Source organism: Cavia porcellus, unplaced genomic scaffold (assembly GCF_034190915.1).
Source record: "Cavia porcellus strain 051 isolate PalLab524CR breed Dunkin Hartley unplaced genomic scaffold, mCavPor4.1 scaffold_8, whole genome shotgun sequence".
NCBI classification, from domain to species: Eukaryota; Metazoa; Chordata; class Mammalia; order Rodentia; family Caviidae; genus Cavia; species Cavia porcellus.
Window position 1 is genome coordinate 33,587,158 of NW_026947491.1, and position 26,969 is coordinate 33,614,126.

At 40.6% G+C, this 26,969-nt stretch overlaps 1 protein-coding gene and 1 non-coding gene across 3 annotated transcripts in view; both read right to left on the reverse strand.

Moving 5' to 3' along the window:
• Positions 1 to 26,969, reverse strand: part of Gxylt1 (glucoside xylosyltransferase 1) — a 66,616-nt gene that overhangs the window by 25,260 nt on the left and 14,387 nt on the right. The window contains exons 2-5 of one of the 2 annotated variants that reach the window (XM_003475859.5): positions 25,290 to 25,382; positions 17,904 to 18,075; positions 6,907 to 7,032; positions 4,152 to 4,403 (exon numbers count right to left, since the gene is read on the reverse strand). In XM_003475859.5, coding sequence (XP_003475907.1) covers positions 4,152 to 4,403; positions 6,907 to 7,032; positions 17,904 to 18,075; positions 25,290 to 25,382 — 643 coding nt within the window. The remainder of the gene's footprint in view (positions 1 to 4,151; positions 4,404 to 6,906; positions 7,033 to 17,903; positions 18,076 to 25,289; positions 25,383 to 26,969) is intronic. The other variant, XM_003475860.5, reaches the window with a different exon arrangement.
• LOC111753335 (U6atac minor spliceosomal RNA) lies at positions 21,622 to 21,747 on the reverse strand. Its single transcript, XR_002788150.1, has one exon. It is a non-coding gene; the product is annotated as a U6atac minor spliceosomal RNA (small nuclear RNA).

Genomic DNA, 26,969 nt, shown 5'->3' on the forward strand with positions numbered 1-26,969 from the left:
ATTATTTACTATTTTTATTTTTATATTTTTAATTAAGGGAAAAATAAAATATAGCAGGATATATTATAGTCACCCACTTTGATTTCCTATTAACTTGATTTGAAACCCTGCATTGCTCTCACCATCTTGTTTTGACTGATTTTTCTCTATGCTGTTTTGCTTGATAGTAACAAGTTCAAGAGTATAGGCAACAACTGTGAAGACAGTAAGATTCATTATGACGCCCATTCTGGTTTGAATATTATCTTCGTTTGAAGTCTTGTAATCTCTCCAATGTTTTGGTTTTATTGGTTTTGTTCTTTACTGTTTTGTTCAATTTTATTATAACTGATGATATAGGCAATTCTTTTGAAGATAGCAAGAGGCAATATGGTAACCATTGTTGATCACCTTGTATTTTGTTTTTACATTATCTATTATGTCCATCCTTTTGATTTGACTGACTCTGTTTTGTTTTGTCACATTTGGTTTTATCCTCTTCAAAAAAAGTAATAAGAACTGTAGGAGTAATAAAACCCAAAATGTGTAATTGTCATTGTACAAGAGAGGAAAAGAAAGTGCTCTAAAGATATAACTGCATGTATATTTAAGTGTATAAATAGATAACCATATTACTGAGTTTTGTTGGATCACTGAACAGAACTGTTTGCAGTCTCACTGCTTGAAGGTCCACTTTATATGCTTTAATTTTGTAACTTGAACAACTATTTCTAAGATGACAATATGTAATCTATTAAGTAGTGATTTCCTACTGTTTATTTTTTCTGAAATTCTGTATAACTTGTACCCTTTTTGGGTTTTTTTTTTCCTCCTTAAATAAAAAAAAAGACTAATGTAGCTTTTAAATCCTGATACAATATTAACAATGTCCTCTGCCTTCCTTTTTTTAGACAATTCCTCTCCCTTTCCCTTTCTCAGGGTGCTTTGTATATTTTGGGTCCCACTAACTCCTTTAGTTTTTAGATTAGGGGGGCAACCTGCTATCTATCTAAGTGGTGTTGAACCTTTTTACCCCTGAGCTTGATCTTGAGCTGTATTCCTTTACTTAGTAAAGCCTCAAGGTTTTCCTTCCTTATAGCTGAGTAGTTCTCCACTGCACAAAAGTGTCATGATTTTCCAACCTATCTGCAGCTATCTGACGAGTTGTCCCTATTTCTCTCTGGTTCCCTGTTACATAGAGCGTCATTTTCTCATCTTTGACTTTCAGTTTATTAACCCTCTTTCAGGTTGAGTATATTTCCTATTTAGAGCATCTCGACAGATCCTATCTCCTGATCTACTCTGCTTGTGTTTCTTTTTATTATTGTATCAAGGCTATCTATAGTAGAGATTATAGCCTAACCTTCTCTGCCTCATCTCTGCTATTCTATATTTCTGCTATTATTTGTCACTTTTCTCCTTCATTCCACTGTCTGCCTCATTCATTGAGGCCTCTCTACCACTGTTGCTGGAATCCTGGTATCTTTTATTCTATCTCTCTCTAGAATGTCTTTCAGTATTTTTTGTACGGTTGGATTGGTGGCCACAAACTCTCCGTTAATTTTGAGAGAGAGTTTTTCAGGGTACATCAATCTGGGTTGGAGGTTATTTTCTTTCAGGGCTTGGACTACTTCACTCCAGGCTCTTCTTGATTTGATAGTTTGTGTTGAGAAGTCTGTCACTATTTTGATGGATTTTCCTTTATAGGTAATTTGCTTCTTTTCTCTGACTGCTTTTAATATTCTGTTTTGTGGTGAATTTTGGGGATGTTGATTATTATATGTCTGAGTGTAGATCTGTTTTGGTTGTAGTTGGTTGGAGTTCTGTATGCCTCATTTATCTGGATATCATTTCTTTTTCCTATACTTGCGAAGTTTTCCTTAATTATTTCTGTGAATAGTTTTGTTAATCATTTGTGTTCACTCCTGTTTCTTTGCTGAGGTTTTTTTATTCTTAAATTATAGATCCCCTTGTCGTCTTCTAGCATTTGTATTGTTACTTCCTGGTTCCTTGTTATTTTTAAAAGGTCTTTTCTTTCACAATCACACATTGCAAATCTATCTTCAAATTTTGAAAGGCTAACTTTAGTTTCTGCCAAGGCATTTTGCCAGGTTTAGATGGAGTTTTTAATTTTCTGGTAATTTCTTTGGATCTGTTTCATGTATTCTAGATTTTGTTTATATTCTTCACCAAAGGTTTTTTTTTTTTTAAGGTTTCTCTTCTTTTTCTGTGTTCCTCCCTTCTTCCACCTGTGTCTTCTTGAGAGAGGCTTAGCATTTCTTTTATTAATCTTTTTATATCTTGCCTCACTTGGATTAGAATTTCAGTTTTAAGTATGTCTATAAGATCATGAAGGCATTTCTTTATGTCTGCTAATGTTGTGGCCAATATTCCATGATTGCTCCACTGGATCTCTTCTGTATTTACCTCTCCTGGACTTACTTTCCCAGGGTCAGTGGCTGACAGCTTTTTCTTATTTCTTTCTCTTGTCATGTTTCTGGTTTCTTTCAGACAGGTGTGTGGTAGAGGTCTCAGGCCCTCTCTGTATTGCTTACAGTTTTTCCAAAGCATGCTGGCTGGGGGCTTGCTGCCTTCTACAGTTTACTGTTATCTGAGGTTCACAGAGGGACAATGTGGGCTGGCCCCATTTCTCTGAGCCAGTCAACCGGCAAGTGCCTTCAGCATCTTAGTCTGTGCTGTGCAGACGACACAGGTTTGGGACAGTTTTGTCCCTGGCTATTGGATCCCAATCAGGGACGTGACTCTGCCCAAGCAGGTCCCACCAGTCCTCTTTGGGCCAGGGGCAGCTGACTGACGCCACTGAGGTTCTAGGTTCAGAACCCTGCCCAACTCCAAATGTCTTCCATTTGGCTCCACCTGCCATGGGACCCAATTTCCAGCACTCCCCGCAAATTAATGCAGCTCTCCACCTTGGCTCTACTATATGCTGTGCTGCGTCCTCCCGCCAAAGGCCTCGGACTCACCAACTCCCAATTTCGGAGGCCGTGGCTTCAGTGAGACTGAATCATCCGACTCCAGGATGTGCCCAGCACAGTGCAGAACAGGTCCCAGTGAGCACATCTGGTTCCAGCATTTCATCCAGGTTTTTCCTTCCTTTCTTTCTTTTCCTTTTCCCTCAGTTTCTTCCTGGGGCGTGAGAATCCCTCTCCTTTCATCTGGTCTTCTTCATATTGTTAAATTCTAGCATCTGAGTTGTTTTTCTCAGAGAGGCTCTCTACCCAGCTACCTATCAAGCCACCATCTTCCTTTTTCTTCAAAACACTGATATTCACTGTGCAGCTTGAAGGTCTCCTAGCGTCTTTTCTATGCAGACTGTAGCTTGTGTAAGTCACAGAAAGCAGCTGATCCAGCTGGGGTACTCTCAGTAACATATTCCAGACAAACATTTTGGTGCCATGACAGCAAAGAGCCTATTATTTCTATTTTTCAGTTGAGGTAATGGGTACTTTATTCAAGTGACTGATGCTTCCAGTGCTTAGGAAGAAGCACAGTTACCCATAAAATTACTTTGACCCTAGAGTCCACAAACTACAATAAAATGCAACTTACCACATTCCACATTCAACTCAAGTACATCAAATTGGTAAATTGTGCATCACTGAATTTAAAACCTGACCCTCCCATTTGACCTTACAATTTGAGATTTCAAACATGCAAGATGTTTTTAAGATTTAACTTCCAACACAGTATCATAAGAGTCAACATTTAGGTATGTCACACAGTAATTTATCTCATTTAAACCTCACAATCCTCATGAATACCCTAAGATACTGGTATTGTTATCATTCCATTTCACAAATGACAAAACTTAAGCCCAGAGAAAGTTACAACTTACTCAACACTACAGTTATTAAGTTGCCAGGGTTTGAGCCACATCAACAGGCAGCAGTCTCTGTTCCTCAGTGCAACTCTCTGTTGCCCTTAGATACACACCTTAGATACAAATGCAACTACAACATATGAACTACTTTCCTTCAGTGACAATCTAGGGAGATAATGTTCATGATTTAGTGCATTAGTATTTTATTTTACTATACATAATGTCATCTAGTCTGACTTTCTATATGCTCTACAGGACAAACAGAAATTTTGAATAATTTAGTCTAGAATTTAATAAAACTAGATGTTAACTCTCTGTATCAGTGGCTTACCTTGAAATACTTCCTTCTCATTCGTGTCATGTTCATCAACATAACTCCAGAATTTACTCCAGTTTTTCCATAGTATGGATGTCTAGCAAAGCGATTGTACCATCCTATCCGAGGCTCCTCATGTTCTGGTGCCATTGCAGCAATTTGTGTGGAATTAAATTTCTTTAGTAGAGACCAAATATCATCAACAGGTCGTAAAAATAGGATATCCGTGTCAACATACAACAGTGAGTCAACTTCTTTCAGGATTAACTAAGAGAAGAGATACTTGTTGAATTATAATTCTATTAATAAAGGAAGCTATATAGAAGATGTACTAAAGAGATAAGCTAATTTACATTCATTTTCTAAAGTATAAATCTATCATATTATCCTAAACATTACATCAACTTTTAGAGAAGAAAAACTAGCAAAAAACTAAAACATAAAGCTCAGAACCTATAATTGGAATAAAAGCTTTATCTTCTAGGATCAGGGAGGAAATTCTTTCTTAATGGGAAATAACACTGTATTTCAAATCCTAACTTCCTGAGATAAATACAGAAATAAATCAATAAAAATGAAGACCTTTTGAACATCTTCCCTCAGCCTGTAGCTCCAACCATTTTTATATCATTTTGGCATCAACTAAGAAAGTGGCTACCACCAAACTCGAACCCAGACCACCTACCTCTAGAGTCTATGATCTTATTTCTATTCTTACTTTCTGCGAATAACGAAAAACATGTACTTAGCAAGGGTGAAGATAAGAACTGCCTTAGTAGAAATGTTAAATCTCCAACATGTACATTCTGGAGATTTTCTAGGGTAGTCTTTATTCTGCCGTATTCAAACTTTAGAGCCAATTCCTACAAACTTAAATTTATCACCTATCATGGGCTAATGGCAAGATTTAATGCTGAGCTTAATCTATACCTTTTTATGTAAGAATATGGGGATAAGAGTTTGATCCTCATGCCGCTACTTTTCAAAGTTGCTACACTTTTGATCAGCTAAAGTTACTTCACTGCCTCAATGAACAGCTACCAGAGAGAAAGTGCCTCACTGCTCCCTTAGTTCACTATCAGCAGATACAATGTGAGTAAGAGGAAAAGATCTGACAGGTGACTGCAGAGTCGGAGGAGGGATGTTCATTTGCTCTCAATGACCTCAATTAACTTGAAGATGATTGTCAGTTTTTAATATAAACATTCTGCTTATGTACCATGATTCATCATCTGTTTAGACTACCTAGCATACCACAAAGATGGTGCATGATGTTTCAAGTTCACCTCTTGAAGCTAATGCCAACTAGAAGTCAGATATAAGTGATACAATAATCACATCAATATTTTTCTATAGTTCATTTTGGTCCTTTTCATTTATCTATTTTGAAGAAAGAGAAAGTCAGCAAAAAGGTTTATCATTAGGAAAAATAAAGCAATAGTAAAGTTTGAGAACAATCTGACGAGTTTCAAGAATGCATCTTGCATTACCATAATTCCATTTAGGAATTTAACCAAATTGTATAATTAAATGATCTGACAAAATTAATATTACAACATCAGCAATTAAACTTATTAATAAAGGAGAACAAATTGACAGAGAAATGTCTGTATCTCATACTTTTCTTTCATCACTTATTGCTTTTCCAAAACTCATCTGCATGACTAGTTGTTTAACAACTTTTTCCTCCATCAGCGAGCTCTATTAAAACATAAGCCCTGTCTCTGCCCATTCATCCCTACACACCCAGCACTTCAGCATGAATGACAGGCAGAAGAGAAACTCATGCACTGATGAAATGAATGTGACACTGCAATAGTTTAATATAAATTTATCTTAAAAACTGATAAAGCATAAAATATTTTAAGACTTTTTCTCAATCTCAATCCTTTACTTGTATGCTTTTTATAATGGAAAGAAAAACTGAAAAAAATTCTAGGATCAAAAATTTTTAAGCACAGCATCAAAGATACTGGCCAGGCAAATTAGACTATTAAAACTATAGTTAAATCTGATACTCTGGCTTTGGTAAGTTATACTCTTAATATGCTAGGGTTGCTTTAACCCACTTAACAGTTACAAGAAACAAATTTAGGTATTGAACCTGGAGCCTCATACATACTAGGCAAGAAATCTACCTTTAGGGCAAGTTACATTGCTAGCCCCAAATATTTTAAGGTTAGCAATACTCATAACTTTGACCTGCTCTATGGGAGTTGTTTTTTTTTTTTCTTGTAGCCAAAAGAAAATAGTATGTTATAGTTTGTGTCTAGATGTCCCCTCAAAGCCTCATGAGGTCACAGGGCTTTTTGTGGAGGTAGGTGAATCTAAAGTGTGTAACTGATTTGTAGTGCAATGCTGGGACTAAGGGCACTGGGATTAGCGCACTAGGATTAAGGTAGGTAAGTGCTGGATTAGTGGCACCACCCTAATCGGTAGACTAGATACAATATAGGGACACAGAGAGGCTTGTCTGGTACTCTGATTGCTTTTGCTGTCCTCTACCACCATGAACAGCTGCACCTCAGTCACACCACCCTGCCTTGGAGCCAACTGACTGTGGATGGAAACCTCTACAAACTGTGACCTAAATGAATCTTTTTCTTCCTTAACTTTGGATACTAGGTATTATCTCAGCAATGAGAAACAAGACTAAGAATATTTAAATGTACATCTGTTTATTTATGTAAACTTACGTAACTTCAGAAACTCATGTATGTAAAAGTAAATTTCAAATTAAAACAAAAAACCAAGAGGGAGAAAAACTTACTGGCAAGAATAATCTCTGGGAGGCACATGGTTTAAAAAGCTTTTTCCATTCCGCTGCATTCTCACTTGGAAATGTAATGGGATATAATGTGTAATTAAATGTTTGCAGAAATGACCAGCTGTCCAGCTAAAAAATAAAAATCAATTAGATTTGTCTCACTTTCAATTTTTCCTGTAATATAATCCAACAGTTACAAAACAAAAGAACTAAAAATAGTAACCATATACGTTTTGGAGTTAGGAGAAAGATTTCTTTTCTACCAGTATTTTTATTTTCATTTAAAAAAAATATCTAAAAATCATAGTAGTATCTCAGGAAAATCACCACCACTAAGACATAGTAGAAGTTATCAGGGTATGAGTCAAAAAACCGGAAAGCTGGAAGAGTCTTGCTAGTACTCGTTCCCCTTAACTTTATGTATGCAAAGCCTCTCAATTTCTACATAAAATAAAATCAGGGAAATTAAACACAAATTTTATTACCATAGTATGTGACTTAAAAATGCTGACATTCCAAGGCAAACTAGTATCTTTTTTTTTTTTTTTTAAATCAGTACCAGGGATCAAACTCACGACCGCCTCCTTGCAAGGCAGGTGCTTATGCCACAGAGCTAAATCCCCAGCCCTGGCAAACTAGTATCAGTTTCTCCATTTATACAGTTTTAATATACACTGCTATTCCTGATAATAAAATACTCTGATAAATACATATCTGATGCCAATTTTTTAAAACATCATTAAAAAATAACAAAATATATCTAAAATCCATGACAATCTTCACACCTTAAATACATTACAAGACACTGAATTATTTCGAACTCAGTTAAGTATTACATAGCACTGTTGCATCTATAGATTGTTTTAACTGGGGTGGGGTGGGGGGGGTGGGCCACAGCAACTACTATGTTGCCCAGGTTGGTCTTGAACTCCTGGGTTCAAGTGATACTCCTGCCTTATCTTCTGAGCCATGACTATAGGCATATGCCACCAGGTTCTCCCTTAGAACTGCTGATTCAAATGACCAAAAAAGCACTCAGAAACAATTTACAGAGAAAAAAAAAAAAAACCTAAATAATTTATGTATAAGGCTGAAGATCTCTTATCACTGTATTCAAATAACTTTTTAAAAAATTGGTGTCACATAGTGTTGGGAGCCGCAGCCCCGAGCCCGGTCGCCTCACTTGGCGGACGTGAGGCCTGTAGTAAAGAGTAAAGCCTGAGGTAGATTACCCCTCCCATCGAGCACGTTAGTTTCCTGCTTACCGCGTAAGCAACCCGCTCAACAATATAGTCTGCCTGGCAACTGATGATGTTAGCCAATCAGCTTGCCTTGCTTACTTTAACATGATTGGACACTGTATCCGTATATATACTGGTGCCACCCCTGGGGGGGAAGAAGAAGCCCGGAAGTAGAAGCCCAGAAGGAGCCGCGGGGAGCGGACCAGAGGAGGCTTCGGCTGGGAGCGATCCCAGGGCAGGCTGTACGGAGAAGAAAAATAAAAGAAAAGGTTGTCCACTGCCAGGCTTTGTCGTGTGTCCTTCCTGCCGGCCGGGAGCGGACATCGACATTTGGAGGCCCGCCCGGGGACTGATCACCCCCGAGACGTGGAAGTGGACAACGCTCCAGTACAGAGCTGCGAGACAGGTGAGTTGGGGATAAGCCTGGGCTCTGGGTGGCGCGCACCTACAGGGCTTTTAGACTCCCCTCAGGCTCACGCGTAAGTGGCGGATTCCTTGGGCCTCACGCGGTGAGTAACATATTAAAAGATGGGAAACATGCTAGGTAGCAACACTAAGAGCGAGGGTGGTTGTGGAGAAAGCTCTCAAGAGCTTACAAAAGTACGCAGGGTATTTGAGCAGGCCCAGTCGGGGAGCTCCCGAGAGGGGCCCGTTAAGGGGAACAAAGATGCTAAGGAGAAGGACGGGGCTCTAGCCTCGGAGTCGTCTGACTCCGAGGACGAGGGAAAGTTGAATGGCAAGGAGGCCAAAGAGACCAGCTGTCAGGAGCCTAAGTCGCTCGATAAGGAGTCGCAGGGTTCTTTCCCAGTAATTCAGGGTACCACAGAGCCATTTGTTGACTTTGTGGCCCGAATGCAAGATGCTGCCGATAAGATATTTTCTGATCCGGGAGTGGCTCGACCGCTGGTAAGGCAGCTGATTTTCGAGCAATGTACAAAGGAGTGCAAGGCAGCGATAGCTCCTCATAAGAACAAGGACCTCAACGCCTGGATTAGGATATGCAGAGAGATAGGGGGGCCGCTCTCCAACTCGGGAGTGGCTGCTCTCCTGGCCGCGGCTGTACAGCAGAGGGGACCTCGCGGGTTAGAAGGGGAATGTAAGGCTAAAGGGTGTTTTGCCTGCGGGGAGCCAGGACACATTAAACGTCATTGCCCAAACAATGCAGATGCTAGGCCTCGCCCTAGGAATGAAGAACCATATGTTTGTGGGCGATGCAAGAGGGGATCACACAAAGCTGAGGAGTGTAGGTCGGTCTTTGATGCTCAGGGCGGCCGTATTTGTGGACGAGATGCTGGAGGGCCAAAAAACGGCCAGAGGGGGCCCCCTTCACAGGCGGGCCCCCGCCCCAGAGACAGGACAGCTCAGGATGGCAGCCTTCAACAAGGGCCACCCCTGGGTCAGCAGGTGTGGACCTCAGTGTCGCCTCCAGACTTATACAGAAGGTCACCATTAGGACGGATGGCGTTAGGACCCTAGGTGACATGCAGAAGCTATTGGGAGACATTAATTGGATTAGGCCATATTTACATATACCGGGTTCAGATCTCAAACCCCTGTTCGACCTTCTGAAGGGAGACCCAGATATAGCCTCCCACAGGAGGCTCACTCCTGAGGCAAGAGCTGCCTTACAGAGAGTGGAAAAAGCCTTAGGTGGGGCTACCTTACACAGAATTGAACCAGGGCGACCCTTTGATGTCTGTTTGCTACAGACTAGTCTACAGCCCACAGCGGTGATTTGGCAGAAAGGACCATTACTGTGGATACACCCTAAGGTCTCACCTGCAAAAGTCATAGAGCATTACCCGGAGGCAGTCGCTTCATTGGCCCTTGAAGCGCATGATAGAGCTGTCCAACATTTTGGCTCAGGACCACAAGCCATCCGAGTACCCTATGCCGCCAGCCAGATCAAGACCCTGGCTGCCTGCATAGATACATGGGCCATTCTGAGATGTGTTTTCCATGGGGATATAAACAATCAATACCCTAAAGACCCTATCTTGTCATTTGTCACTCAGCACCCTATAATTTTTCCAAAGGTTACTGCCTCTGAGCCATTAGTCCCAGCAACTACAATATACACAGATGGCTCCAAGACGGGGATAGGCGCCTATGTGATCCTAGGCAAGCCCCCGGTTACCATACAATTTAAACCTGATCAGCCTCAGGTGGTGAAACTGCAGATCGTTAAAATGATTCTTGAACGGTTCTCAGAAGCCATTAATATTGTCTCCGATTCTAGCAATGCTAAGCAATGCTATGCAAGTGCTTGAGACTGCCGGTTTAATTAGATCCACTTCCACAGTGGCTGGGCTGTTCCTGTCTATCCAGACATTGCTTCAGAACAAACACCATAAGGTCTTCACCACCCACATAAGAGCACATACATCCCTGCCAGGGCCTATGGCACAGGGGAATGCGGCTGCTGATACTGCCACTCGCCCGTTATGGATTTTTACCTTACTAACACCAATCGAGCGAGCCCGTGCCTTCCATGATAAGTTTCATGTCAATGCCAGGACACTAGCAAACCATTTCCATGTTTCCAGAGCAGATGCACGAGATATCGTGCGACTATGTGACTCCTGTGCCACATACAAACCTGCCATACCGATGGGAGTAAACCCTCGAGGTTTGATCCCTGGTGATGTTTGGCAGATGGACATCACACATATACAGGAGTTTGGGACTCTTAAATATGTTCATGTTTCCACAGACACCTGTTCTCACGTCATATTTGCAACAGCAGAAACAGGTGAAAAAGTGTCTAATGTGATCAATCATTGCCTGGCGGCTTGGGCCGCATGGGGCAAACCAAAAATATTAAAAACTGATAATGGACCAGCCTATATAGGCAAAGCCTTCAATGAGTTCTACAAAATGATAGAGGTTCAATTAAAACATGGTATCCCATACAATCCCCAAGGTCAAAAAATCATTGAGAGGGCTCATAAAAGCCTCAAAAAAATTTTACAAAAACAAAAAGGGGGAGTAGGCCAAGGCCTGGCCCCAAAGGCACGATTATCCATGGCACTATTCACACACAATTTTTTAAATTTAAATAATGATAATTGCTCCCCAGCCGTGGAGCACTGCAACCCTTCCCCCAACCATAAAGGGTGGGTGAAGTGGAAAGATGTCCTGACAGGACAATGGATGGGCCCGGATCCAGTGGTCAGCTGGAACCGAGGCGCGGTTTGTGTTTTCCCACAGGAATCGGGACGAGAACCACTGTGGGTACCGGAGAGACTGACACGGGCGACAAAGCCCTCGACTGAAGATCAGACCTGCCCTACCGGAGATCCATCACAGACCAACCAACAAGATGAATAAAAATAGCGGTAGCCCGAAATGGACAAGAAGATCCTCAGGCATATGCATGGCTCGCTCGCCTAGCCTACGACCGAGTCTAGGGACGGTGAGCTTCCCACACTCCTCCTCTAAAAAATTATGACATAGCTGGGTAGGAGAGTCAATGACGGGTAAGAGCGTACTCCCCCGGTGCGACTCAACCTAAGCCAGGCCCTACCCCATCCTGCACGTAAGCCGCTGGACTGTTAGACGCTGCCCAGGTCTAAATTTCTCTCCGAGGGGATTTCTTTACGGAGAGGAAATGAGTGCAAGCTTGTGTGCATCCAGGTTCCGTCCAGTTTGTGCCTGGCCCTAGAAAAAGGACGAGGGCCTCAGGGCCTTGACAGACCATGGGACGGCCGACCAGGGTCTAAGCCAAGGACCTACGGTGGGCCTACGCATAGGGCATAAGCCTCTGCACCCAGTCCAGGAAGGGCTACGATGCGCACATTCATAAAAAATAAAAAAGGGGGAGATGTTGGGAGCCGCAGCCCCGAGCCCGGTCGCCTCACTTGGCGGACGTGAGGCCTGTAGTAAAGAGTAAAGCCTGAGGTAGATTACCCCTCCCATCGAGCACGTTAGTTTCCTGCTTACCGCGTAAGCAACCCGCTCAACAATATAGTCTGCCTGGCAACTGATGATGTTAGCCAATCAGCTTGCCTTGCTTACTTTAACATGATTGGACACTGTATCCGTATATATACTGGTGCCACCCCTGGGGGGGAAGAAGAAGCCCGGAAGTAGAAGCCCAGAAGGAGCCGCGGGGAGCGGACCAGAGGAGGCTTCGGCTGGGAGCGATCCCAGGGCAGGCTGTACGGAGAAGAAAAATAAAAGAAAAGGTTGTCCACTGCCAGGCTTTGTCGTGTGTCCTTCCTGCCGGCCGGGAGCGGACATCGACATTTGGAGGCCCGCCCGGGGACTGATCACCCCCGAGACGTGGAAGTGGACAACGCTCCAGTACAGAGCTGCGAGACAGGTGAGTTGGGGATAAGCCTGGGCTCTGGGTGGCGCGCACCTACAGGGCTTTTAGACTCCCCTCAGGCTCACGCGTAAGTGGCGGATTCCTTGGGCCTCACGCGGTGAGTAACATATTAAAAGATGGGAAACATGCTAGGTAGCAACACTAAGAGCGAGGGTGGTTGTGGAGAAAGCTCTCAAGAGCTTACAAAAGTACGCAGGGTATTTGAGCAGGCCCAGTCGGGGAGCTCCTGAGAGGGGCCCGTTAAGGGGAACAAAGATGCTAAGGAGAAGGACGGGGCTCTAGCCTCGGAGTCGTCTGACTCCGAGGACGAGGGAAAGTTGAATGGCAAGGAGGCCAAAGAGACCAGCTGTCAGGAGCCTAAGTCGCTCGATAAGGAGTCGCAGGGTTCTTTCCCAGTAATTCAGGGTACCACAGAGCCATTTGTTGACTTTGTGGCCCGAATGCAAGATGCTGCCGATAAGATATTTTCTGATCCGGGAGTGGCTCGACCGCTGGTAAGGCAGCTGATTTTCGAGCAATGTACAAAGGAGTGCAAGGCAGCGATAGCTCCTCATAAGAACAAGGACCTCAACGCCTGGATTAGGATATGCAGAGAGATAGGGGGGCCGCTCTCCAACTCGGGAGTGGCTGCTCTCCTGGCCGCGGCTGTACAGCAGAGGGGACCTCGCGGGTTAGAAGGGGAATGTAAGGCTAAAGGGTGTTTTGCCTGCGGGGAGCCAGGACACATTAAACGTCATTGCCCAAACAATGCAGATGCTAGGCCTCGCCCTAGGAATGAAGAACCATATGTTTGTGGGCGATGCAAGAGGGGATCACACAAAGCTGAGGAGTGTAGGTCGGTCTTTGATGCTCAGGGCGGCCGTATTTGTGGACGAGATGCTGGAGGGCCAAAAAACGGCCAGAGGGGGCCCCCTTCACAGGCGGGCCCCCGCCCCAGAGACAGGACAGCTCAGGATGGCAGCCTTCAACAAGGGCCACCCCTGGGTCAGCAGGTGTGGACCTCAGTGTCGCCTCCAGACTTATACAGAAGGTCACCATTAGGACGGATGGCGTTAGGACCCTAGGTGACATGCAGAAGCTATTGGGAGACATTAATTGGATTAGGCCATATTTACATATACCGGGTTCAGATCTCAAACCCCTGTTCGACCTTCTGAAGGGAGACCCAGATATAGCCTCCCACAGGAGGCTCACTCCTGAGGCAAGAGCTGCCTTACAGAGAGTGGAAAAAGCCTTAGGTGGGGCTACCTTACACAGAATTGAACCAGGGCGACCCTTTGATGTCTGTTTGCTACAGACTAGTCTACAGCCCACAGCGGTGATTTGGCAGAAAGGACCATTACTGTGGATACACCCTAAGGTCTCACCTGCAAAAGTCATAGAGCATTACCCGGAGGCAGTCGCTTCATTGGCCCTTGAAGCGCATGATAGAGCTGTCCAACATTTTGGCTCAGGACCACAAGCCATCCGAGTACCCTATGCCGCCAGCCAGATCAAGACCCTGGCTGCCTGCATAGATACATGGGCCATTCTGAGATGTGTTTTCCATGGGGATATAAACAATCAATACCCTAAAGACCCTATCTTGTCATTTGTCACTCAGCACCCTATAATTTTTCCAAAGGTTACTGCCTCTGAGCCATTAGTCCCAGCAACTACAATATACACAGATGGCTCCAAGACGGGGATAGGCGCCTATGTGATCCTAGGCAAGCCCCCGGTTACCATACAATTTAAACCTGATCAGCCTCAGGTGGTGAAACTGCAGATCGTTAAAATGATTCTTGAACGGTTCTCAGAAGCCATTAATATTGTCTCCGATTCTAGCAATGCTAAGCAATGCTATGCAAGTGCTTGAGACTGCCGGTTTAATTAGATCCACTTCCACAGTGGCTGGGCTGTTCCTGTCTATCCAGACATTGCTTCAGAACAAACACCATAAGGTCTTCACCACCCACATAAGAGCACATACATCCCTGCCAGGGCCTATGGCACAGGGGAATGCGGCTGCTGATACTGCCACTCGCCCGTTATGGATTTTTACCTTACTAACACCAATCGAGCGAGCCCGTGCCTTCCATGATAAGTTTCATGTCAATGCCAGGACACTAGCAAACCATTTCCATGTTTCCAGAGCAGATGCACGAGATATCGTGCGACTATGTGACTCCTGTGCCACATACAAACCTGCCATACCGATGGGAGTAAACCCTCGAGGTTTGATCCCTGGTGATGTTTGGCAGATGGACATCACACATATACAGGAGTTTGGGACTCTTAAATATGTTCATGTTTCCACAGACACCTGTTCTCACGTCATATTTGCAACAGCAGAAACAGGTGAAAAAGTGTCTAATGTGATCAATCATTGCCTGGCGGCTTGGGCCGCATGGGGCAAACCAAAAATATTAAAAACTGATAATGGACCAGCCTATATAGGCAAAGCCTTCAATGAGTTCTACAAAATGATAGAGGTTCAATTAAAACATGGTATCCCATACAATCCCCAAGGTCAAAAAATCATTGAGAGGGCTCATAAAAGCCTCAAAAAAATTTTACAAAAACAAAAAGGGGGAGTAGGCCAAGGCCTGGCCCCAAAGGCACGATTATCCATGGCACTATTCACACACAATTTTTTAAATTTAAATAATGATAATTGCTCCCCAGCCGTGGAGCACTGCAACCCTTCCCCCAACCATAAAGGGTGGGTGAAGTGGAAAGATGTCCTGACAGGACAATGGATGGGCCCGGATCCAGTGGTCAGCTGGAACCGAGGCGCGGTTTGTGTTTTCCCACAGGAATCGGGACGAGAACCACTGTGGGTACCGGAGAGACTGACACGGGCGACAAAGCCCTCGACTGAAGATCAGACCTGCCCTACCGGAGATCCATCACAGACCAACCAACAAGATGAATAAAAATAGCGGTAGCCCGAAATGGACAAGAAGATCCTCAGGCATATGCATGGCTCGCTCGCCTAGCCTACGACCGAGTCTAGGGACGGTGAGCTTCCCACACTCCTCCTCTAAAAAATTATGACATAGCTGGGTAGGAGAGTCAATGACGGGTAAGAGCGTACTCCCCCGGTGCGACTCAACCTAAGCCAGGCCCTACCCCATCCTGCACGTAAGCCGCTGGACTGTTAGACGCTGCCCAGGTCTAAATTTCTCTCCGAGGGGATTTCTTTACGGAGAGGAAATGAGTGCAAGCTTGTGTGCATCCAGGTTCCGTCCAGTTTGTGCCTGGCCCTAGAAAAAGGACGAGGGCCTCAGGGCCTTGACAGACCATGGGACGGCCGACCAGGGTCTAAGCCAAGGACCTACGGTGGGCCTACGCATAGGGCATAAGCCTCTGCACCCAGTCCAGGAAGGGCTACGATGCGCACATTCATAAAAAATAAAAAAGGGGGAGATGTTGGGAGCCGCAGCCCCGAGCCCGGTCGCCTCACTTGGCGGACGTGAGGCCTGTAGTAAAGAGTAAAGCCTGAGGTAGATTACCCCTCCCATCGAGCACGTTAGTTTCCTGCTTACCGCGTAAGCAACCCGCTCAACAATATAGTCTGCCTGGCAACTGATGATGTTAGCCAATCAGCTTGCCTTGCTTACTTTAACATGATTGGACACTGTATCCGTATATATACTGGTGCCACCCCTGGGGGGGAAGAAGAAGCCCGGAAGTAGAAGCCCAGAAGGAGCCGCGGGGAGCGGACCAGAGGAGGCTTCGGCTGGGAGCGATCCCAGGGCAGGCTGTACGGAGAAGAAAAATAAAAGAAAAGGTTGTCCACTGCCAGGCTTTGTCGTGTGTCCTTCCTGCCGGCCGGGAGCGGACATCGACAACATAGTTGAAAGGAATACCTTTCCCCCAACACTCTGCTTTAGTGTCTCTATTGTTTTAAAAGACTAGCACTTTTAGTTTCCTTCCTGACTTACTCACTTAAATACCATTTTAATATCAACTTCAAAATGAAACTTTTAGGCCAGATACAGTGGTGCACGCCTGTAATCCCAGCACTCAGGAAGCTGAAGCAGGAAGATTACCATGAGTTCAAGACTAGCCTGGGCTACACAGTGAATTCAAGGCAAGCCTGAATTGCAATGAGACTCTGTCTTAAAAATAAAAAAAAACAAAAACAAAAACCTTTGACATTTGTCACCTAATACGGTAGGTTACTTTTTAGTATTAAAAATATATTCTAGGGCCTATGGATTTAGCTCAGCGGCAATAAGCACCTGCCTTGCAAGCAGGCAGTCGTGAGTTCGATCCCTAGTACTGATAAAAACGAAAAAGACAAAAAAAACCATATTCTACCAAATATTTGATAATTATCCATCAAAAGCAAAATCCAGTTTTGTTAGTGTTGATTATTAAAGTCAAAGAATTGAAAACTATAGTACAAAGGCTGCACCTAAAATGAAACAATATTTTATTTTTTATTATATTTTTAAAGACTTTCACAGTAAGTAGCAGCCTATTACTACTCTTTCAACCTCTAGAATAAAATTAATTCCTTTATAATTTTATAAAAATTTATATAAAGGAACAAAATTCCAAAAATATTAAAAACACAAACTAGAAATATTTTTAAAATGTAAATAAACCTCTCTACTTCAAAAAATGAAAGATTTTGGCTAATCTGAGATCGTAAGTTATATTTTTCCCTCAACATCCAAAGTGAACTTTAAAAAAACTTGGAAACTTTTTTGTTGTTAAGGAGGTTACAAACTACCCTGGTTAAAAAGTATATCTCTATCCTCACTAACAGCAAGGTACGGTCATGGGACTAAGGTCATCACTTGTGGAAAGTTTCCTTAAAGAAGAAGGGGCTGCCCTTCTCTTAGGATAAACTGAATATGGATGTAATGGCAGGATTATGAGTAGCTGTCTGTACCATGAGGCCGAAGCCTCATGTTGGAAACGAGCTCAGCTGTGCTGGGGATGCAGCTCAGTAATAAAGCAGTCCCTAGCACGCACTAGGCCTTGGGTTTAACTCTCAGCATAAAGCAAGAGGAGGGAAGGGAGGGGAAAAAAAAGGAGGAGGGAGAGGAAGGAAATAGCTCTGCCACAATCAATGAAACAGTCCCACAGGGTGAACACCGCCATGTAACTAACTGTGCCTACTTGTATATGAGAAAGAAACTTTTATCTTGATTACTTCTCAATCAAAACATCCTGGAACAACAGTCAGTAAAATAAAATGTTCCTGCTTGAGAAAGAACTTTTAAATTGCTTGTTACTAGCAAAAAACAGATCTTTTTCTTATGCTCTAGATCTAGACTCAAGAGGGAAATGTCACAAGAAGCACTCTCCACCCTATGAGGGCAGAGTGACATAATATACATTTTTGGATCAATGTAATAATATAACATTCTATTAAAGCACAATTAAATGTTCAATTCTCCAGCCTTAACTAACTCTCTAAAAATACTTACTCTTGCTTTAAAGCTATCATGCAGTTGATCTTCAGCAAAAATGTGGAATTGAAGAGGTTTGATGCTAAAAATGAGAGCTGACTTTAACATGGTCATAGTTTCTTCCAGTCTTTCACCACAGGCAACCACGGCAAGGTGCATTTTCTCAACAGGCTGTATTTTCAGACTATATCTAATAGAAAAGAAAAACACATTTTCTAACGGCTTTAGCACATGTTTATACAATGTGGTATTTTCCCCATGTTTGTAAATAGAAGTTAAAACTTCTATTTAAGAAGCAAAACTATACCAAATTACAAAACACTATGCTGAATTAATCATGTATTTCTATACTAGCAACCAGTCTTTCTCAGCCAATGTTCCTCACTAGGAATCCCACTGCACATAAAAAAGGACCATGCTGTCAACTCTCCCAAGAGCAGCACCACTGGCCACATGGGAGAAGAGTAACTCATGACTCCTACTGGACACCTTGGAGCAGAAGAGCCTCATGCTCTCTGAAAACCTCTTGAGAAATAAAGTAGCACTGACTTGAAAGTTTTCCACTCATATTTTTTAAAAAAAGTTAACATATTCTTATGTCAACTAAAACCCTTCCTGCATCATCTACCAACCAACAGGTCACTTTGATGCAAGTCAGTCATTTCATCCGTAAGTACTTCAATAAAATCTGGCTGTACACCATGCTGCTTTACAAGAAATTCTCTTTACACACTTTTATTTTCAGTGACACATATTCAGTTCCTTCTACTAAATAGTTAGCAAGATACAAACATTTATAAACAGGATCGAAAATATATGAGCAGAACACTGTCACATCTTCGTGGAAGAAAATCTACCACATCCCAGTGATGGAGCTGGGCTTCCTGAGGACTCAGGTCCAACACGGAGCAGCAGCAGAGCACAGCGGGGTCTTCTCAGCCTTCACTGTCTCCCACTCACAGCACTTGGGAGCAGTTCCTCTGTGCTCCGCGGCACCTTCCATGCCTTCCCCTCCTTTCCAAGCCTCAGAGAAAGCAAATGCTTTTCTAGCTCTGTTGAGGGAGCGCAATTCCAGCTCATCCCCCACCACTGTGACACGAGTTAAGGAAAAGGCAATTGAGAACCCCACAACTGCAAGGAAACTGTGTGGCTTCCCTTCCTAGTCACTGCCTGCACCACCCACTTCCCAGGTGGCAGAAATGCCTCCATGGAAACCTCATGCTCGAAAATATCCTAGGCTCAGGATGCTAACCTGGCCAATAATGAGACCCTCTACCACAGAGGGTCAAGAGTCAAAACAATTTTAAAAATAAACTGTATCACTCCTAGGTTGTTTTCCATAGAATTCTCTATATGCAGAGATAAGGATTATAATAAATTTGAAGGCAAAAAGCAAAATGTTCTTCAAGAGGAAAATAAATCCATCAAAAACTCGTTTTGGGGATTTTTCCAGACATTTTAGCAAGAGTCACTTTAGCCACACTTTCAGAGTTCTTTTTACCTATTGTTACAGGAACACTGTCAATCACATTAAATTTGCTTTTCTCTTCAGTGTTCCTTTCTAATAAAAGCATTACACATGGTACAGACTCCAGCACTTAAACTGACAAAAGGAAACATACTTGAAAGATATCTGTGGCTAACTCTTTTGTCTCTAAGTCCCACTGACAGAAAAATCAGTTGCAGCTCAAAGAAATCTAAAGTAAGCTTCTGTACACAGGAATTAGAAACTACAATCTTTTCAAAAGTCAGAGATTCAGTCATTCAGCTAATTTTAGCCCCAACTAATGGTGTAATCTTGTCAGAGACTGTAAAAATGTACTATATTTTAATCACAGTATGAACTAAAGTTTCCATGGATTGAAAGAAATGCTATCCAAAAGGACAGTTCAAAGTCAAACCTGTTTTTCTGTAAGAGTAGGAGAAATCTTTCAGATAACTCAGAACATTACCAGAAGGTTCTCATGATAAAATGTGGCATAACCTGAGCACCAGAAGTGTGACAGTAATGAGCCACAGATTACATTAATAAAATGAATCCATGAATCTAAAATAACAGTGTAAAGGGAGAGAACTCATTTTTAAAGATGAACACTAACCAATAAACACAGAAGAAGGAATCACAAAAATCATTGTTTTGCAATCATCTTTGTAATAACCTAGATTTAAAACCATATGAAAACAAAGTATTTTCCCACATAAGGGGGTAAAGATGCTATTACAGTGTGGAAATTGGAGAACATCACCTTAACTATGTGGCAAACAATAGTGTTAAGCATGACATTAGCCAAGTCCTGATAGAATACCTAAAAAACAGGTCTACAGCAAACCTACCAAAATTCTGAATCTAATCATTAAGACAGGCAAATTCAAATTAGGGGGCATTCTGCTGAAGGAAAAAAATATGTATCGAGTCACAAAAGACAGTATTACCACCTTTCTCCCATTATCAAAAGGAGTGGGGTAAGGTACAGTTCTAGAATAAAGGGCTTAACCTAGATCCAACAACTAAATGCAGTGTAACCCTTCACTGCCCTGAATGATAAGAAAAACACTTGAAGGACTGAACAAGAAAATAAGAAAATGCACACAGGAATATACAATCTATCAGTGCTAAACAATTTGAGTTAACAATTTTATTATAGTCATACTAGAAAACATCCCTATTTTTAGATACATGCTAAATATGTGTATTTTGTATTCAGGGGTATATCATGGCTGCAGCTGTTTATCAAAAGATTTAGCAGGCACCAAAAGAAAAAATATGTCAAAACATTACTATTAGTCTGGACAAGGGCACAATGTGCTATTACAAACTACAGATGTGAGCCTTGAGGAAGTAAAGAGTTGAATGGGGAAAATCAGGAAAAAAGTCCACAAAGAATGTTTTCAATAACAAAGTCTCATAATGATACTACTAATGCATTTGTAAGCCATAGAATATCCTCTTTATTTTAAGTATATTTCTGCTATATAGGAATCAGTGAGACAGGTTCTCACTACGCAGCTCAAGCTGACCTTGAACTCACAGCAATCCTCAGCAAGCTTCAAAACTGGTTCCTGGTATTTTCTTTAAAATAGCATAAATATATTTCAGTGTGTCTTGCTAGTCTGTTATTAAGCTGAACTCCATAAAAATAAAACATAATATTTAGAATAGCATGTTAATGAAAATATAGTCAGACTACACAGATTTAAATTTCTAATAATCTCGCCAACAAAAAATAACTACCATGAATGTATTCCCCCTCCCTAAGCCATTCCCCATAGTGATTGAACTTAGGGCTTCTGCACTTAGCTATGTCCCCAGACCTTTCTTACCCTCTATTCTGAAGCAGGGTCTCCCTAAATTACTAAATTTTCCAGGTTGGGCTCCTACTTGTAATCCTCCTGCCTCAGCTGGGATTATAGGCATGCACTACATCTGGCTCCATCAATGAAAATTCTGTAGTTGAACAAACTGGAAAACTGTTTTGAAACACAATAACTTCCTTAATGACTTTAAAAAAATTTTCCTCTCTCAGTATAAAAAGTTGTGTTCTTTAGCTAAAATACAAAAAAAAAAAATGGGAATTTTGTTCATGAAAAACACTTCTGATTTTATTTAAAGAAAAACAAAACAGTAAAAGGGTACAAGTAAAAAAAAAAAAGAGTAAGAAATCACTAGTTAATATATTACATATTGTTATCTTAGAAATAGTTGATCAAGTTACAAAATTAAGCATACAAAGTAGACAAAAAACAGTGGTTAGATGCCATGAAGTAGGTGGGAATGCCTTGACCGTATACGTGTTGTCAGGCCCAAGGACCTCTTCCATCCTTGTCAAGGGCAGTGCTAACCTTCTCTCCTTTCATACAACACATGAAAACCACTTCTAAACCCCGCTGCTGATCAAAACATTGTGTCACAGTATCTATTAGAGGTCCAAATGAGAACTTTAAAAAAAGTGTTGAATTCTATTAACTACTTTGACAAGTTGAACATAAATCACTTTTGAAATACTTAAGAAACTGTTAAGATTTTATGCAAAAACATAAACCATAAATCTAAAAATATAAATATAAACATAAAAATCCAACATGAAACAAAAACACTAACTTACATAGTATAAATTAAAATAATCCATAAAAATGTATCTCTTAAAACTGGTATAAGAGCATGGAAAACAATACTGCTTAACATTAAATTCACTTTTGACCACAGAATCCAACAATCCAAAAATCAATTCCTACCACAAAGAGGAAGATTTAAATATTTTAAAAACTGTTCTTTTAAAAGTTCAAGTCTTAGAAAAATTAGTCTATTAAAACAAAATATTTTATAACAAGATTAAAATTAAGAGTTTTCATAATGAAATTAAAAAGAAACAAATTAGGAAAATATCAATGGCACAAATGGAGCATACTACTCTAAGAGTTCACAAAATAAGCATTTAAAACTCAGTAGAAACAGCAATTCAATGAAATAGTGCCTTAGTAAGTGGTGAAATGATAGCTGCCAGTAATGCAAAAGGTTATAGTGATCCCAGAAGGTGACACAGGTTTAAATCCATACCCACGTAATTTCTAGAAAACAACTCAGTGATATAATTCATTCTTTTCAACAAATATTTGAATTTTTTAATATAGCTTTCATGTGTTGCATATAAAACACAAGGTGAGTACTTTTACAAGAAGTTTCCTGGTGAAGAGAAAGAATAAACAGATGATACCTAAGAAAGAGCTGAAAGCATATTCGTGTGGGTAGTTTGTGTTTGACTTGGTTTAAGGACAAAATAGTCAGGAGAGACAAGAGCAAACAGAAGACTCAGTAAATGCAGATAGAAATTATTTAATTTCCAAAAATGAGGGGGAAAATGCTGCAAGCTAAAATAAGGTCCCCTGATAACAGGAATAATGTGACATGAGAGATAATAGGCAGTCATGGGAATTTCTCCTTCTTCTCCTTCTTTTGGGTCTAGGGACTGGAACCTCACACTGAGGTACATACCCAGCCCTCTTTAATTCTATACGTTGAGACAGTGTCTTGCTAAGTCACTAACTTGTCCAGGCTGGGTTTGAACTCATCACCTACTGCCTCAGTCTCCCAGAGTGCTGAGATTACAGGTATGCACCTCTGCACCTGGATCCCTGGAATAGTCTTGAAGGAGGAAGGAAGATTATGATTATTCATGCTATAATTTGCCAAAATGTCTGGTTCTTCTATATCAGAATAAAGAAATCGGACCATACAAAAGTGTTCAAGTTTACCCATGTTCCAGTTAAATTTATGTTGCAAGATACAAGGTGTCTGCAGACACTCAATATTCATTAGCAAATTTTCATAAGAATGAAAAACATGGAGTCCTAATTTCCCAAAATTATAAGGAAATTGAAAGCCAAAATTATCTTTTCTTTTTACAGCTGAACCAAATTTTCTTTTTTTCAAGTATATGAAATTGGTATTGTGTTGAAAGATAACTGTCACCTTGATGTCACTGTTTTCCCATCCTATAGAATGGTGTATTTTTCCATTTGTTCAGATCTTGATTTGTTTTTTGTTGTAAAGTGTACATTTGTGATATATCATAGTTATGTCATAGTTAACATTTGTTTTGTGGAATTGGTATATGTATCATTCCTTGATCATTTTACATCTTTAAAAGTTTTTAAACAGTTGGAATAATTATACTTGGAATGACCCATAGTAATGTTTCAATCTTAATTCTTTTCCACAGCAATAGGATATAATTAAAACACCTAATTTCAATTATCCTGTAATTTGTTCATGGGATGAGTAATGTAGCAAGAACACAAGAATTTCAACATATATATTACAAACAGATACGAAGAACACAGCTCTTAAGAGTCAAGCATAGTGGCATATGCCAGTGATCTCAGCACTCAGGAGGCTGGGGCAGGACTGCTGTGAGTTCAAGACCAGCCAGGACTACAAGAATGCAGCACTTAGCCGGGCATGGTGGTGCATGCCTGTAATCCTAGCACGAAGGAGGCTGAGGCAGGAGGACCGTTTCTACAAAGGGAGCTCAAGGCCAGCCTCAAATGCATAGCAAATATTTTAAAGCATTTATATGTAGAAAGTATCTGCCTCAAAAAGACAAAAAAAAAAAAAAAAAAAAAAAAAAGAAAAAGAAAAAAAAAGAAAAGAAAAAAAGAATGCAGCTCTAAGAGAGTAGAATGGTAGAACAGGGGTTACCAGAGGGAAGTAGCACAGGGTACAAAATTCCAGACAGAAGGAACACATTTTCAAAATTCATGACACAGCAAAATGACCATCGTTAACAATAATGTCTATTTCAAAATTGCTAAAGGAAAAGATTTTACATGTTCTCACTACAAAGATAAATATGTGAGGTGATGGAAATAGTAACTAACGTGATATAATCCTTCCACACCAGACACATGTATCAAACACTGTACCCTATGAATACTATCATTAGTTTAAAATAACAGTTTAAAATTAAAAATTAATTGTAATTCTTCCTACCTGGAGCCCTTGACCTCCTGTCCTTGAACCTGGTTAATCTCTCGTTCAGGAAGCCTTCCCTGAAGTCTTCCCTGAAGCTGTAAGAGGGACTCCTTACAGGTACAACTTGCTCTGCTTCTATTGTAATGTCAATTACTGTAAACATTTACGATAGTAGCACCACACAAGGATGAAACCACATCAACCTGACTCAATAATCTGATAATTAACATTCAGCATAGTGCACAGAATGAAAGAATTAGAATTTAAATCAATCATTAAGATGGATGACTTGCAAAAAAAATTACTTTTGGAAAGGGCATTTCAGGCTTCCGACTGGCTACACACTCCCCTGCCACCATCCCAGGGAGACCCAACATCTCAGAGTCACTGCCTGATCTCACCCCTACGACATAGTTCTTACTAAATATCAGAGCAAGAAGGAACCTAAAAAGCTGGTCCAGTGCCTCATTTAACCAGAAGCAACAAAGCCAAACTATTTAGTAACCAAGAAATAATGTCATGTCATTTGCTTCTTTATAAATTTGTAAAGATAAATACATATTTTAACCTTTCCATTCCAATATTCAATCTAACAACTAATACTTCCACACTTTCCTATCCACCAACAAAATGTTTCTTTCAGTCCACCAGCTTTAAATTAGATAAATATATGTATCATAAATTAGATCATAAACTCGCCTAAGAACAGTTTATCTTAATAACATATAAAAATATTTTAAAGCATTTATATGTAGAAAGTACTAAAAAGCAGTGGTAACTATAAAACAAACAGAAAACCCAATCAGAAAATGTATTGTTTATTTGTATGATATTAAATTACAGAAAAAGAAACACTTATATATTGTTACAGTCAAAGCTTTTATTACTTACTATCTTACCTACACTGATCTACTGATTAAATACTAAGTGCCTACCTAAATGCCGCTTCCCAAAAGCAGTTCATTCCACAAACATCAGAGGGCAGCATCCAATAGGGATTCCAGTAACACAGAGTGAAATCTTTACACCTAACAGGGTAAGACAGAAATAAGAGTCCTATGTGAGTATTTCAGTTGAGAACTAACAAGAAATTTACTAACAACTTACTGTTCTGTTTTACAGCAAGGAAACTATAAATTCATGTTGCTATTGGTAACAAAGTTTTTTTTTTTTTTTAACAAAACTGATTTCTCCTTTACTTAGGGCACTACTATTTTAAATAAAACTTTAAACCTTTAGGTGACAATATATTACAATTGGAAAACAATGTTCTAGTCTAAATCCCCCTTGATGTCTTAATATTTCTTCCTCAGATGTCAGACAGTATCCATTTAAATTTTTTTCTTCATAAACTAAGCATATTACCCTAGAAAAAAATCTATTTCATAAAAAAAAAAAGTTTGCTCATTCTAAAACAAAATAATCACAAATGCTGGTGGAATGGGGAAAAAGATCTCTAAATATTTTTGTATTAATCCTCAACCCAAGCTTTGTGGTGCTTTAAACTAAAAAAAAATAAGAAATGCTGGCATTCATGGCTCTGCTCAATTCTCCACTTTAGTTTCACTGCATTTTACAAGATAAAACAGAAAGAAGGTCAAATACGGTCTTCTTGACATCAGGCTGGAGCTAAGACAAAGGAAGAAAAACCCTGATAATATCACAAAGTGTTATTCATTATTACTGCTTTTCAAAACAATGCTCCAAAATTCACCATAGTGGGCCTGGGTATGGAAGTAAGATGGTATGTAGTGTGGAGTCACTAACCCAGCCCATTTAATGTCTCATTACCATCCTGCTTTGTTCTTTCTCACTATAAATCAATCATTAATTACTCTTATTAAATAAAAAGGTCTATGAAATTTGTGATTTGCAAAAATCTGTGATCACACCTCTTCAAATGTCAACAGTCTAAGGCTGGGGTTCTGAGCCTTAGAGGCAGAGTAAAGATCACCCTCACCAGACTTCTTAAATCAGAATCTCTGGGAACAAAGTCTGACACTGGTGGTTTTTAAAATGCTACTAAGTAATTCTGTATATCATTGCATAAAGTACTACAAAACTGGAACTTAAACAGAAAAAAGTTGCACTGTAATATGATTTTCTTGGGGCTGGGGATTTAGCTCAGCGGCATAAGTACCTGCCTTGCAAGCAGGCAGTCATGAGTTCGATCCCCGGTACCGATAAAAATGAAAAAGACAAAAAAAAAAAAAGATTTTCCTTTAAGGTATATCATTTTCTAGCACAGCATAAACAGTCGTTTATCTTAAGTTAAAAGGTCAAAAGTCCAGAAAATAAAATGTATGTATCAGTAAAAGTTTTAACTTGTTTAGTCTAAAATATTACGTCATAAAAATGTGATGATATTACATGTCCTGAAAATAAAACTTTAAATAGAGTTCTTTGGAATTCAAGCGCTCTCAGATCCATGTAAGCCTCACAACAAACATACTGATACAGATATAATCTGTTATTTTAACAAATCCACAATTTATTTCTAATCAATACTAACATGTACCTTTGTTCTAGGAAAATTACAACTGAACTAATTGTTTCACGTCCTTTGTCAACCTCTTCCTATACTGGAAGATGCAAATTCAATTTTTCTATAAAAA